Here is a 13,858-nt window from a genome sequence, read left to right on the forward strand (position 1 = left end):
ACGAAAATTCATGGTCAAAGTTTTAAAAATTGACCCATATTTTTACAATGGGGCAAAAATCGAGGGACAGAGGGAGTACTACGGAAAAAAAAATTACCAGCAAATGAATAAATTCTGATCATTTTTATCTATTGGTTGATTTTACTTATTTCATTAATCTTCCTTTTCATTTTTCGCTTCGGAGCTTCTCACTTGTACGCTGCACCCCTCTTTATCTCTCCTCCATTGAAGCGCACTCTGAGTTCTTCATTGAAACGGCTTCTCAGCTTCCTTTCCTCCATTGAAGCAGTTTCTGAGGTAAGGTGTTTTCAACTTTCTTTTTAATCATCTTATCAATTTCAAATTCTAGGGTTTAATTTCGCATTAACGATTAACTAATTGTCAGTATTGCTAATTTAGGTTCTTCCAACGTGGATTCTTTCTTCAATTACTGAACTTTTGGTTACAATTACTCAAGTTATTAATGCTTATAACGAGCGATTTTGTTGCAAGAATATTAATATGTGCAATTTACGTTAATATTCTTAAGCCAGAAAAAAATTTATGTGTTTTTTCGAGACTAATTTAATAATTGTGTCAAATTTGGTTATAAATGTGTTGCATTATTTAAGCCGAGCTTGGTTTTTGAGGCTCGTCGAGCTTCGATCTCTAGCCGAGCATGTCTAAAGCCAAGTCGAGCCTACTCCTATTCAGGTTCGGCTTGAAGGTTTAGCAACTATCATGGAAAATTCTTTGTGTTGGGCCTGCTCATAGGCTCCAGCTAATCCAGGTATCGGAACATGGTTCAGCTGTCCCAAATATTCCTTATTTCCGAAACTTTAACCACTTTACTATGATGGTGGTACTTGTTGATCTCAGTTACTCGTTCTGTTCAAACAAAGGATTAAAACAATTGGTGGCTCATTGTAAAACATAGTGAATTTTCTTAATAGTTTTTGCTTATGCTGGAATCATATATGTGAAGGCCTATATGTTTCAGGGAAACAGTGCAATAAATGAATTCTTATACTTTTTTCCACATAAAATTTTGGTATGGGGGACTGAGGGATATATGTAAAGTGATTTTTTGTGTCAAAATACTTGGGCAGCGCTTTCAGTTTTATGCTACACTTTCATTAATAGTACTACCTCCGTTAAATATTAGTTGCAACTTTGGGATATTGTTTGAGAGTGAGAAAATATTTCAAAATTGCAACTAATACTTAACGAAGGTAGTATTTTTTTAAAAAAAAATTTATTAGTTTATTACTGGTATATATTGGAACCAAGGGCCTGTTAGCTGAATGTTTAAGGTCACTACGATTACTTAGGGGAAGTATGAAGGCGTAAATGGGTCGATTTAATACTCAATTAATCATCAAAATGACAGAATCCTTCTGTTTTTGGATGGAAAGTTAATACTTGTCCTATCTTTGCAGGACACCAATTATTGAGAGTGGACTCTTTGAAATTCTCCCCTTTTTTTGAGTATAAATGGCTTCTTTATTCAAGGTAAGACCCCCATACTCCCTTTATTGTACTGTTGTTGTAGCTGCCTATTTCATGTAAATGCTTAAGAAATTGAATGACATGCAAGATATTAGATAGCTATTCTTGATCTCAACAAGTTTGGACAAAGTTAAGGTGTTTGTTTATATTAGATAAAAGAGGTGTGGAAAATTTATATTAGATGCGTAAATATTATAACAGTAATTTGCTTGGCTATACGCATCTTACAAATTAGAACATGCAGAGTTTTGAAAATGTGTTAATATTGCAATGGAAAATGCGTAAATATTATAACAGTAATTAGTATTGTAATTAGGATTTAAATAAGCTCTCAGCGTACCGAGATAGAAGATTTCCTGGCAAGAAGAATTTGAGGAAGCACTCAAGAACTCAACGACTGTCTATATTGGAAACATGTCTTTCTATACAACTGAAGAGCAAGTTTATGAGCTATTTTCTCGGGTTGGAGAGATTAAAAAGATGATTATGGGTTTGGATATGAATTCGAAAACTCCTTGTGGTTTTTGTTTTGTATTGTAAGGACTACTTCTCTTCATATTTACTAATCTGAGGTGTGTGGAATTTGCATTAAATTATACAGAGTACATGATTTTCTTAGTATGCTACGTAAAAAATGTGGAAGCCTTTCTTTATTTAATCAATTGTTTTCATGGCATAATTTAAAAACTTGATGTGTATTTCTGAAAATTGATAAATGATTTTATGAGACACGATTTGGTGATACCTTATTAGATTGATATTTTCTTCTCATGTTAATTTTGCATTCCAGTTTAAAGCTCTTCTCGGCCCTCATCTTACATTATGAACGAAGAATATATTTTGAAAATTATTAAGCTATTATAATTATCACTATTTTGTTCCACCCTAGCTTTAGTTTCAAATTTTCACCCTCTTTTTTCCAGACTGTTCCCAACAAGAATAAACTTATGGTGTATAATAATTTATCTTTTTTTTTTTTTGCATAAAAACTCTCTTTTGGTTATTTGCTAACTGCGCATCAACGAACTTGACAATTGTTTTGACTTGTGGCAAAATATGTGATTAAATTTTCCGTACATCTTATTAGACCATTAAATTATATTTGACAGATATTACTCCCGAGAAGATACTGAAGATGCTGTGAAGTATATAAGTGGTACAATTCTTGACGATTGCCCTATCCGTGTGGACTTTGACTGGGGTTTTCAAGAGGGCAGGCAATGGGGACGTGGTCGAAGTGGTGGTCAGGTCTGTTTGTCATGTTGTGTCTCATTTTCTCTCTTTTTTTTGTTAGTTTCTTTTGAGGTTAGATATCTCCTTGTTTAGCTCTTACCTTTCTGCTTATTCTTTCACTGCCCATTTTTCCTGGTGCCGGATGAATATCGCACTGACTATGATCCTGATATCCTTTATCTATTTAAGTCATAATCTCAGCTAATATTCTTGATATCGTGGTTATTGCTCTATCTGAAGGTCGTTTAGTTTATGTAATTCCTATGGTAGTGTGCTGTCATGTCATATCTCATATATGCTTTACTTCAATAGGATTAGGGTTCTGCTGTATCTTAGCAGGACTGGAGTCAGGCCTCTTGATTATATGCTCACCTTTTGTTCATTTTTTATTGCTTTCCAGCCAGTAGATATGGTTTTTAATCAGAGGAAGATCAGCTTGTACAGTGGTTATACATCACAACATCATACTGAACCAATTGCCTTTTTCTCGTCTGCCATTACTGTTGGGATTCTTGGGACTGAGGATCGCAAGTGCTGGTTAATTTATATGTTTTAACTTACCTTGCTAACTGATGTACCATTCTTGTAATTGCTCATCATTCGATCAGTTACCTTAACTCATCGTACGTAGGGGTGGTTATGGAAAATTGGTCCAGAGAGAGCTTGAGGTGCAGAGGACGCTTGTGGATTATGGTGCTGGAGCTCTGGGAGCTTTTCAGCCTGTTATGCCATCTAACAACTGTAAGTTCTTATATTATATCTTGATAATTTTTGGCGCATCATGGCAAACCAAAGAACTTAAACGTAGGCGCACCGATAGTTAATTAGTATTTCAAATTTGTGTTTCTCTCTTTAAACTCACTAATGCTTACTACTTGCCAAGTATAAATTGAAAGTGTATAGTGTACCAACCTACTTTTTACAAAAGTTATCTTTTCAACTAATTACTTCAGATTGTTGACGTTGAAAATGATGACAAATTTTAATGCAGATGGTAGAAATGAAAGAAATCATGGTCATGGAGGCTCCTACCGGCACGGCAGAGGTAACTCCTATGTGACTTCATATTTTTCTCACAGCGTCCTTTTGGTTAGTGAGTCAACTTTTGCTTTCTCTTAAATCTAAAATGATTTGTTTTTTGGACTAAAAGATTTCCATTGGAAGCGACACTGTGAGGACGATCGTCATCCTGTTGACGTGCCAAAGAGAAGTGAGCATGAACCACGTAGGAACGTTGACCATGAATCTAGACCGGTGGGTTTTATGTCTCTTTCAAACCTTGGTTGTTATTTAGTTGTTCCATCAATGGCTTTACCTCTTAGAGGTAGAAGCCTGGCAGGTGTGAACCACCAGCTATGTTTGGCATTTTTGAGGAAGGCTGTCGCTAATTTATTTGCAAATTATGCAGGAGAAAAATCCACGTTTCCGTGAAAGTGGGGACTCTGATGAAGATGAAGATGAAGATGAAGATGAAGATGAAGATGAAGATGAAGATGAAGATGAAGATGAAGATGAAGATGAAGACCGAAAGCGTCGTACTTAGGCAAACTAGGTAATAGTTGAAAGCATTGTTGATGATTGAGGCTCAAGAGTGTTTAGATTGCAATTTAACTGTAACTTCTATTATTTTGATAGTTTATCTTTTAAATGTTGTACATCGGTTTAGGTTTGAAGATCTCAAAAATCTGTTCATGCAGCCTCTGAGTGTTGAAAGGTGCAACACTCTTGATATGAGCATGTGAATTTTTTCATTGTGAAATCTTATGTCTCAATGCTGCCATTGAATTTATTGATGTTATTGGACTAAGAAGAAAGTTCGGTACGAAGTTGCTATTTGGACGAAGGAACTTAGTATTACCTTAAACCTTTTTACTTGTGAAATACTACCTTCGATATCTCTACTGAGTGTCCAGAAACGGATTTATAATTTTGGCATTTATCAAGACAAGATATTACATATTAATTGGATTTATCATATTTTGTCTGCCTGGCCTAAAAAATAAACAGGGGGTATACGGAGTAATTCGAAATTAGTACTGGGAATCATGTGCAGGTTTTTGTCCTACCGGATCATGATTTTGAGTGAGCCACTGTCATGCTAGTTATCTAACACCGTCACAACTGAGTGAATTGGTAAAAAGTTTCTTTTGTGTGTGCTGTGAATTTTGACAATATATGCTACTTTTAACATCGACACAATTACACAAGGATAAAGATATTTTCGCCATTTCTTTTTAGTTGGCACGTTTTCTTATTAGTTTTTATATAAATAGTGAGACAAGGTTTGAATAAACAGGAAATACATTTAATTAAGATTATTTCGAATTTTTGATACAAAGTGTACATTATAAAGAATAATGGATTATACTATAGAATCCATTTGAAAGTCGAATAGGTTAAAGTTTCTTAAGAGTATGTACAATTTTTTCCATTTGAGTGCCCCTAATGGCCCTAAATCTATTCCACTTATACTACATGTAACATTTTATTTTACTCTCATCAATAATGGGGTTAACAATTTTATTATATTACCGTCTTTCCTGAACCAAAATATTGTAAAGCGTATAAAATGTATTTGGTGCATATTCAATCCATCAGAAGTAGCTGAGCACCGCCATTAACAATTTATGTTTACACTAATCAAGCATAGAGTTCTCAAATCCAAAGGGGTGAAGTAAAAACTGAACAATTTAATCACCAACAGTCCAACAAGATGATCGAGCCTTATATTTAGCACAAAAGGTGTTTCAGTAATTAAATGACTAGTGAACTACTTCCTCCGCTCCCCTAAAATTGCCTTATTAAAGTATTGTTGTTAAATTTCTGGTTGGGTGAAGTTGATGAAATAGAAAGTTCGATCAGATATAGTGTGTTAAGAGCCAGGTTGTGGTATATCATAATTGATTACGGTAAGAGGTAAACCAAAAGAGAAAAAAAATTAGGGCAATCTTAGAGGCACGAAGTAGAAGAGAAAAAGTGGGAAATTATGAAGAGTTGTTCATTGACGACAACACTTTTATGATTTTGACTGGTATTTTAAGCTTTTAACATCTACCCAATAGCTTGCATTAACCAAATCTGGACAAAATCTAATACCCGGCAACCATTTTTTTTACTACTGCTAACTGTAAGCCCCCCTACAAAATCCACTATTACACCGGTCAGAGAACTGACAATACCAAAAGGGAGGAAAATTAGGGGTGCTGCTGATAACAATTATTTAAGCATGTGACATACAAGTATCTATAATATTAATGAGCTGCTACCCCTCCTCCAAGGACGAAAATTACTGTACATGAGAAGATACTATCTAGTATCTACTACTGTTGTGAAAATTCAAGAGTGCATAAAATCACATGACGAACCCTTCCTGCAATGGCCGTTTTCATGGAATCTGCAGACTCCTCTTTGTCCTCCACTGCCAAATGATGACTGCCTGTTCCATTGAGCCCCTCCGTCATTGCGGTTATCACGAGCCCCTCCATCATTGCGGTTCTGATCACCTCCCCATGCACCTGTGTTCCCAGGTGCAGCAACCCAAACCATGTTACTGTTTCCAGCAGAGGGATTGGGTCCTGTACCCGTCCAACCTACAGTTGGCTGCGCAGCAACCATAGCTGGTGCTCCTGGTGAAGGGCTAGTCAATTGTTGGCCCATAGCAACAGCTGGTTGCCCAGACCATCCTACATTTTGGTTAACTGGCTGTTGCTGTTGTGCGCCCCATGGCATGTTGGCCTGAGTAGGTCTCCAAGCATTGTTTGCAGGCATAGCAGGAAAGTTTGCGGCAATAATCCCTTGTCCTGGAGGATATCCAGCAGCATAAGGTGGAGGCTGGTTATTTACAGCAGCACCAGTCCACTGACTATAAGAGACTTGTGCGGGCAAAGCATTTTGATTATTGGATGTCGACACATTTGCATTCACCATTTCTGGTCTTGCAACATAACCAGCTCCCCAATTGTGAGTATAGACAGGAGGATTTTGTTCAGTGCCTGGTTGAACAATGTTGGAGAAGCCCTGACCAGCACCCAAAGCATTGGGTCCCACTTTCGTTAGGTTCATTGTGGTATCAGAAGGGACAAATGGCTGATTTGCTGCTGCATGTAAACTTGCTTGTGATGACATTTGTTGGGCATTTACCATACCTTATTGGAGACAAACTGAACAGGAGCATGTTGAACTGTTCCCATAGGTGCTGCCACATTTTCTGGCTTGTTCCCAGCTACTTCGCCCTTAGATTGTTGAGAAAATTTGGCCTTATCCACACCGCTTGGATTTGAAGCAGGTGATGTGGGGGTAGGAGAAGGTAATCGTTCGTTCCCTCGAAATTGATTAGTCGACTTAAAAGAACTAGAAGTTTGCATTCCACTCCAGGCAGCTGGGCTTCGTATAGGAGTTGGAGATGGGAGGTTAGAGGAATCATATCTGCTACCAGAGAGTTTGGAAGCATCCGTTATAGGCAGTGTATTCCTAATATTTGAGCTAACATCTAAATTTGATCCTACGGAGCGGGGATCCTTCTGAAACTTTCCAGCTAATGCTTCAGTTAGAAGAATAGAATCATCGGGAGGCTCTCCAAATTCTTAGTTCAGCAGGAAAGTATCCTGTGCTACTCCATTTACGAAGCTGTGTCATAAAGAATGGTCCCTGGACCTTCCCAGTTGGATCTCTATAATGCCACATTTTTTCTTTCTCATCAATTTGTCCATCAGTTTGTACTGCTGCAGAAGATAAAGGCAGAGTAGGTTCTGATGCAGCCGCCACAGATAAATCTGATCGTATCCCAGAATGTTCAGCCCGATTGCTCATCAACGAATCCGGAGTACTCCTTGGTTTCTCCCAACTATTTGACTTAGGTGTACCATTGTCTACCCCATTATTCCAAGTATGCTCACTTCTCTGTGGGGAAAGAATAGTATCGTCCCTTCTGTTTGAGAAACCCTTACTGGAAAAATTCTGCCTGGTTCCCAACTCTTGTTCGGAGGTCTTGCATTTGCACTCCGTGATGAATAATGATCTCTACCCCTTCTGAAATGACCACTTTCTCTTGGTCTCATGTTACTTGCTGCATGCAAAAATATAAAACACAAATTTTAAAATAACAATCACTACAATCAAGTTGACTTCGCAGGTCATGGACATACCTTGTCTTTTATCATGTTCAATCTCATCATCAGACTCACAGCTAGGATCCATTTTTGGATCTGCATGAACTTCTGGAACTTCATTCAACCTTCGTTGGCGTTCTTCTGGAGTCTTCAGAAGCTGCAATTTCTCCACACATTCTCTGAGCGTAAAGGTCAGTTAAGGACAACCAGAAAATAATGATGTCATCATACCAAACAAAAGCTTTAATAGCATACTACACGAGCAAAGCAAGACTTGAATATTATGCATATGTCACATTATCCCAAAGCAAAACTCAATCACACACTCTGCTTCTAAACCATGATATTGAACCTTCTATAGAAACAGGACCTATTCTCCAAAGATTCTGCCAAAATTAAATGATATCCATAACACAAACCTCCAAAGGAACTCTCTCAAACATGCACTGATTTTACAATGTTAGGGAGATATCAGTCCAATTTCAAGAAGAATTCAAGCAGTAATAGCAAAAGACAGATTGGGTGTTAAGGTATGAAATATGGGTTTAGAATAGTTTGAACCCATACCATGTGTTTGGTAGACATTTAAACTCATACCTCAAACCCACAAGGTATGGAGTTTGGAAACCTAGGGGGGAGGTGGGTGTAGCTCATACCAATACTTTCAGGAATCAAATAAAAGAAAAAATATTTATTCCAGAATTGAACCAAGCACATGATATTAAATTTCAAGTCCAAAAGGCATGGTATTAAGAATACTCTGAAGTTGATCAATTCAGCCTGTTTGTAACAAAATTGTGTGTTGAAAATAAGGGTCAAATACAACAGGATTGCAGAAACGCTTTAGAAATAATCACAGGCTAAAGCAGTAAAGATGTAAAATACGACAGAAGGAGAAAGCCTCAACGTGATAGGCAATTCAAAAGAGGTGTTTCAAATTTCAACAGTAAAGACAAGATACTGATCAGATATTGGAGTTTCCCTGAGATAGGTTTCAAAAGAAAAAAGTAACCATGGAACAGACTCACAAATTAAACAAGGAATCTTTATTCACAATACAACAGTCAGAACTGATATTGTCTCACTCACATAAACACAAAGAAAGAAAGGAGAGACAATATGCACAGATCCTAGTACAGCATCTTCATGAAGAATACGAAAAGGAATTGGAACTTAATAAAAAAAAAAAAAGGTAATTAATTTTATGAAAAGAAGGTTCCTTTAGTTGTTGAAACACTTTCTCCTCTATAAAAACCTTTTAAACAAGCAGAATTCTACATAGAAATCCAACTGTAGTTCCTGCACATGCATCACCATCTACATCTTTCTCCACAACTACAAATTTCAGAAAAGACCAGCTCAATAAAACAAGAAATAGATCTGAAAATCTGAAAAAACAAGGTAAACCAATATCATGATAACTAGATTAAAAAAAAAAAAAACTATTGCAAAGATGCAAGGTGAATGTGATCAGAAGATGGGATTGTAGTGTAGTGTAGTATGATTTTTTTATTTAATCATTCAGTCAGGAAAAAAATTCAACAAAAAATTTTTGAACTTTGGGAAATATGTCCTCTAAAGCAATTTTTCCACTAATCCATCGCAAGTGGTAAAAGCCAAAAGATAGAACATTGAGTTATTGACCCTGTTTCTTCCAATGTTTTTAACTCTATCTTGCTTTATATTGAAGGATGATGATAACAATATGTAGTGATTAAAATTTACCTACAATTACCCTATGCGTCAATTGCATGGTCCAACAATTTTAACCCCAAATTTTTTTAATTTTTTTTTAATGATCCAACTCTTAATATTTACCCCAAAATTTTATTTTTTAATTACATGTATAATGGTTGAAAGTGATGTTGTAAATGTCTTTCAAGCAGTAATACACAAAGAATACATAGGTTTCTCCTATACATTTGCCATTTGGTCATTTTGGTATTATTAGATGACATTAGGAAATATAGTCTATGTTTGATTTTTTTTTTTTTTCTTCTATCGTACTAAAAAGCATGTAATTCTATGCATATAATACACTATTCGATTTTTTTTTTTTTTTTTTTTTTTAGAGAGAGTGAGGGATAGCTCAGTTGGTAAGAGCTTTCCTCCCGGTTCCAGGTGATCCTGAGATCGATTCTCATCCCCGCCCTAGGTGGCTCATATGAACCAAAAAAAAAAAAAACTATTCAATTTTTTAAAAAATGACAAACCTAACTTGCTGTCCATGGGTACAACGTTATACAATGTTTGAGGATCGGACATTGCTATACAAAACATTAAATGTTTTTTTTTTTTTGGAAACATTTACGAAATAGATAAATTTAATTTAATTTTGTTATAATAGACAAAAATTGAACTTTTTTTTTCAATCATTTTTATATAGATAAAAATTAAACAATTACTCGTATTTTATACTCGTATATAGATTTACATTATATACGGGATATATAGATTTTAATTAGTGACATCCAATGAATTAACAAATCAATACTAATCTTATATATAATTTAAGAGTCGTTTTAATGTGAAGCCTCCAAAACCACAATACTCAAATCTCATGCATTTTAGATTTATTTTTAGTAACTAGATTGTACCCGTGCTACGCACTGTATATATGATAGAGTAAATTAATTAGATAGAGATAGAGTCAATGATTTTCATATTTTTAGGGCAGTTTTCAGGAAGTTCATTTATATAAGAAAATAGATAGCAGTTGATATAAGCGGTTACCTTATTTTTATGGGAGTTTTGAGGGAATTTAAATACTTTAAAATTGAAATTACTAGAGTGTACCTGTGCAAAATGCACGGGATATATATCACATAGTAAGATATTAAAATAAATAATAATTTTTTTTTCAAATACTATAAACTAGATGAAAGCTCGTGCGATGCACGATTTTTCATACATAAATCTCAAGAAAAGATATTTTCCAATATACTCTAAGTTTTTTTTATATAATTATTTGATTTATTTTACTATTTAATAATTTAAAAAAAAAACACATAATAATTTAATTAATATGTTATTGCCTATTAAAAAAGTATAATTTTTTATATGAATATATTTATTATTGTTTTGTATTTTATTCATTGTTGTTAGTCATATGATAATAATATGATATCTTTCCAAAAAAAAATTGTAAATATGATATTTCATTGATTACATATTAGGATAGAATCTTTAATGTGAAAAGATAATTTTTTTTTATAAAAATAATTTAAGTTCTAAATTATTATTCGTTGTTTTTTACACTTGAAATTAAACTCTCAAATCTATATATCATTTTGTATATTTCTTGGGATATCTTGATCTTTGAGAGATTATTTGTCTATGCAAATTTTTAAACATAAATTTCACATGAATGTTTAAAGAAGGTAAAGTTTTTTTATTGAGCTATAAGTTTTGTTTTAATTTTTTTATGAAAAAACATCTTATTAATTGGATATTTGAACCATTAATTTTATAAGATAATTTTTATTTTTGTAATAATTTAAATCCTAATATCCCACGGTTTTTTATACATAAAATCACACAAAATATAAATTTTGTAATTAGATCACACTCATAATATATTTGATTAATTTGCTATTGTTTTTGTTAAGGATAATTTTTTATTAATTTTATGTAATTTATTCCCCTAATAGATATTTTGAGAAGAACATTAAAAAAAATATAGATAAACATATTAACAAAACATGTATACTTCCATTCCGATAGAATCACCAACTTTGTTCACACTCATATCTCTTCCATCTAATAAAAGTGGATAAATAGAACAGATTAGCAAAAATAAAATTTATACAAAATTAATCTTTATAGTCTTATAAAATAAATCAATATATTTAATCATAAAATTAATTAATAAAAACTAAAAAGGTTTATTGAAAAATTTAATAAATGTAAACGATTTATAAAGATATAATACCTTCACATCCAATAGGAACATCAGGCGAGAAACTCGTACTTTGATTTTATTTCCAATCATTTTGCTCAAATTTAATTCTATGATTAAATTAGATCTGCATGTAAAAACAAAATTCAGTTAACAAAATATAAACATATAATCATTAAGTATCCCAAATAAACACAATGTAAGCAATAATCACAAATATACACTTAAACATGGATTTGAAAAATTAAGCTAAGAATTACCCAGCCATTAATGACCTAATAAAACTGACACAAAATTCGCTTGATTTGGTTTTATAGTGATACAAAATTTTATTGGTGTCGTATGATGCGTCAATTTATAATGGTAATTCAAGATTTTTATTTCTTATCATAAATACTATCAAAATTTATCTTATAATGGTATATATATAAATCTCATATCTGAAGATGATTTTTTCTAAATTAAATCCTAATAAATCACTATTTGTTGTTTTTACTTACGTGGCAAAATTCTTAAATCTCATTCGTCACTTTTATTTAGGTGGAATAGAAATCTAATTTTTAATTGGTCGAAAACATACCTTTGCTTATGTGGCGCGCCACATGCTCTTTAAAAATGCCTACTTTATTTATATATATTATATTTATTTTTATATAGTATTTTTATTTTTTTTTATTCTTTTAATTGGATGACTACTGAATTAATAATAAGGTAGTTATTGAATGATTTTGAAAGATATAAAAATAATATTTGGAGGTTTTTATTGTTTTTTTCCAAATTTTAGAGAAGTGAAATTTATTGACAACAATACAAATAATAAAAAAATAAAGAGAGAGAGAGAGAGCGCACATTTAAAGGATTGGGGTTATGGAGTGATGTGGAGAGAATTTGGGAAAACATCTCTTAATTTATATAAAAGATGGTTTTTGGAGGGATTGAATGAGAGTGCACAATTTAGCATTTGGATCATTCTCCTTAAAATTGACATTCTTTTAATTATACTAGAGTGTACCCGTGCAAAATGCACGGGATATATATTATATTCGAAAAATATTAAATATATAATATAAGAAAAAAAAATTCAAATACGAGAAGTTGATTTTAATGTAGTAACTTAGACCCTGATCTTTTGAGCTAATGTGGTATGTTATGCTAAAATCTGCTCTACTTTGCTGAGTATTACTCGTAATAATCTGTTGTTAATCTGCTCTGCTAAAACTTGATGTCCTCTGCTCTGCTGAAATCTGTTGTTCTCTAATCTGCTCAGAAGCTCAAAAGAACAGGACCTTACTCTTATATGTTGTGGTCACGCAATGTGGGCATGTGGCCAACTATTATGGGGATTACTTTGTCAAATCTATAGAGGTTACCCGTTCAGTGTTATAGGGGTTATTTGTTTGGTATCATATGAGTTATTCCATCAGCACTATAGAAGTTACTTTGTTCTTTTGCAAGCAGCTATTTGGTGAGGCTAGTCGCGCAAAAAGCAACACTTTTTTTTTTTTTTGTGGTTTCGGCTTGGCGTAGATGGGGGTGATTGGTCCGTGTTGCCCTCTGATATTCTTGGTGGGATTGCTTTGAAATTGGATTCCGAAAACCAACTCCACCCTAGACCCTGGTTGCTGCTAGTAGAGTCGAAGCCAGAGCCAGGTCATGATGACAAGTCGAATTGCTGGGAAATTTTAGGCCTTCTTGAAATTGCTATCAAGATGTCTCAAAAAGAACATATATGTGGAATGACCGAAGTGAATGGTGTGTGTGTGTGTAACTGTGAAGAATGGTTTTTTGGTTACATTTGGTTGATTGTTGTGATGATAGAAAACATATTCCCTATGTTATAATAGAGTCTGATTTATTCATTTATACAAAAACGTGATTAATTCATTCTGATTGAATTTACAGTTGATTTTACTCTGATAATTGACAATGGTTACCTTTTTGGGTGTATCTTCCAACTAGATGCTGTGATTTTGCTGAAATTAATTTCGTTGTTTCAAGCCCAATACTTTGAATTTTTTTTGGTTTATTTCATTGCATTTTTACATTTTTGCTATTGTTTCATATTGTGTATATGCTGAAGAGAATTTTGTTCAATAAAATATATTGATGCGATGGTGCTTGATTGAGATTC

The 13,858-nt window shown here is 33.6% G+C and overlaps 1 protein-coding gene and 2 pseudogenes across 1 annotated transcript; 2 read left to right on the top strand and 1 right to left on the bottom strand.

Moving 5' to 3' along the window:
• The window catches only part of LOC110718897, a 52,353-nt pseudogene extending 47,839 nt beyond the window's left edge, over positions 1 to 4,514 (top strand).
• LOC110718900 lies at positions 1,027 to 3,342 on the top strand (annotated as a pseudogene).
• Positions 4,515 to 5,825: 1,311 nt separating the features above from the next.
• Positions 5,826 to 8,404, bottom strand: LOC110718902 (zinc finger CCCH domain-containing protein 19-like). Its single transcript, XM_021897840.1, has 2 exons — positions 7,866 to 8,404; positions 5,826 to 7,786 (listed from the first exon to the last, which is right to left on the bottom strand). Exon 2 carries the CDS (start codon positions 6,862 to 6,864, stop codon positions 6,058 to 6,060), a length of 807 nt encoding a protein of 268 aa, XP_021753532.1. The 5' UTR covers positions 6,865 to 7,786; positions 7,866 to 8,404; the 3' UTR covers positions 5,826 to 6,057.
• Between the last annotated feature and the right edge of the window lie 5,454 nt (positions 8,405 to 13,858).

Source organism: Chenopodium quinoa, unplaced genomic scaffold (genome assembly GCF_001683475.1).
Source record: "Chenopodium quinoa cultivar QQ74 unplaced genomic scaffold, ASM168347v1, whole genome shotgun sequence".
NCBI classification, from domain to species: domain Eukaryota; kingdom Viridiplantae; phylum Streptophyta; class Magnoliopsida; order Caryophyllales; family Amaranthaceae; genus Chenopodium; species Chenopodium quinoa.

What these genes read in the sequence shown, in the direction of transcription:
- LOC110718902 (XM_021897840.1), bottom strand. Translation starts at nt 6,864, where the DNA reads ATGGTAAATGCCCAACAAATGTCATCACAAGCAAGTTTACATGCAGCA.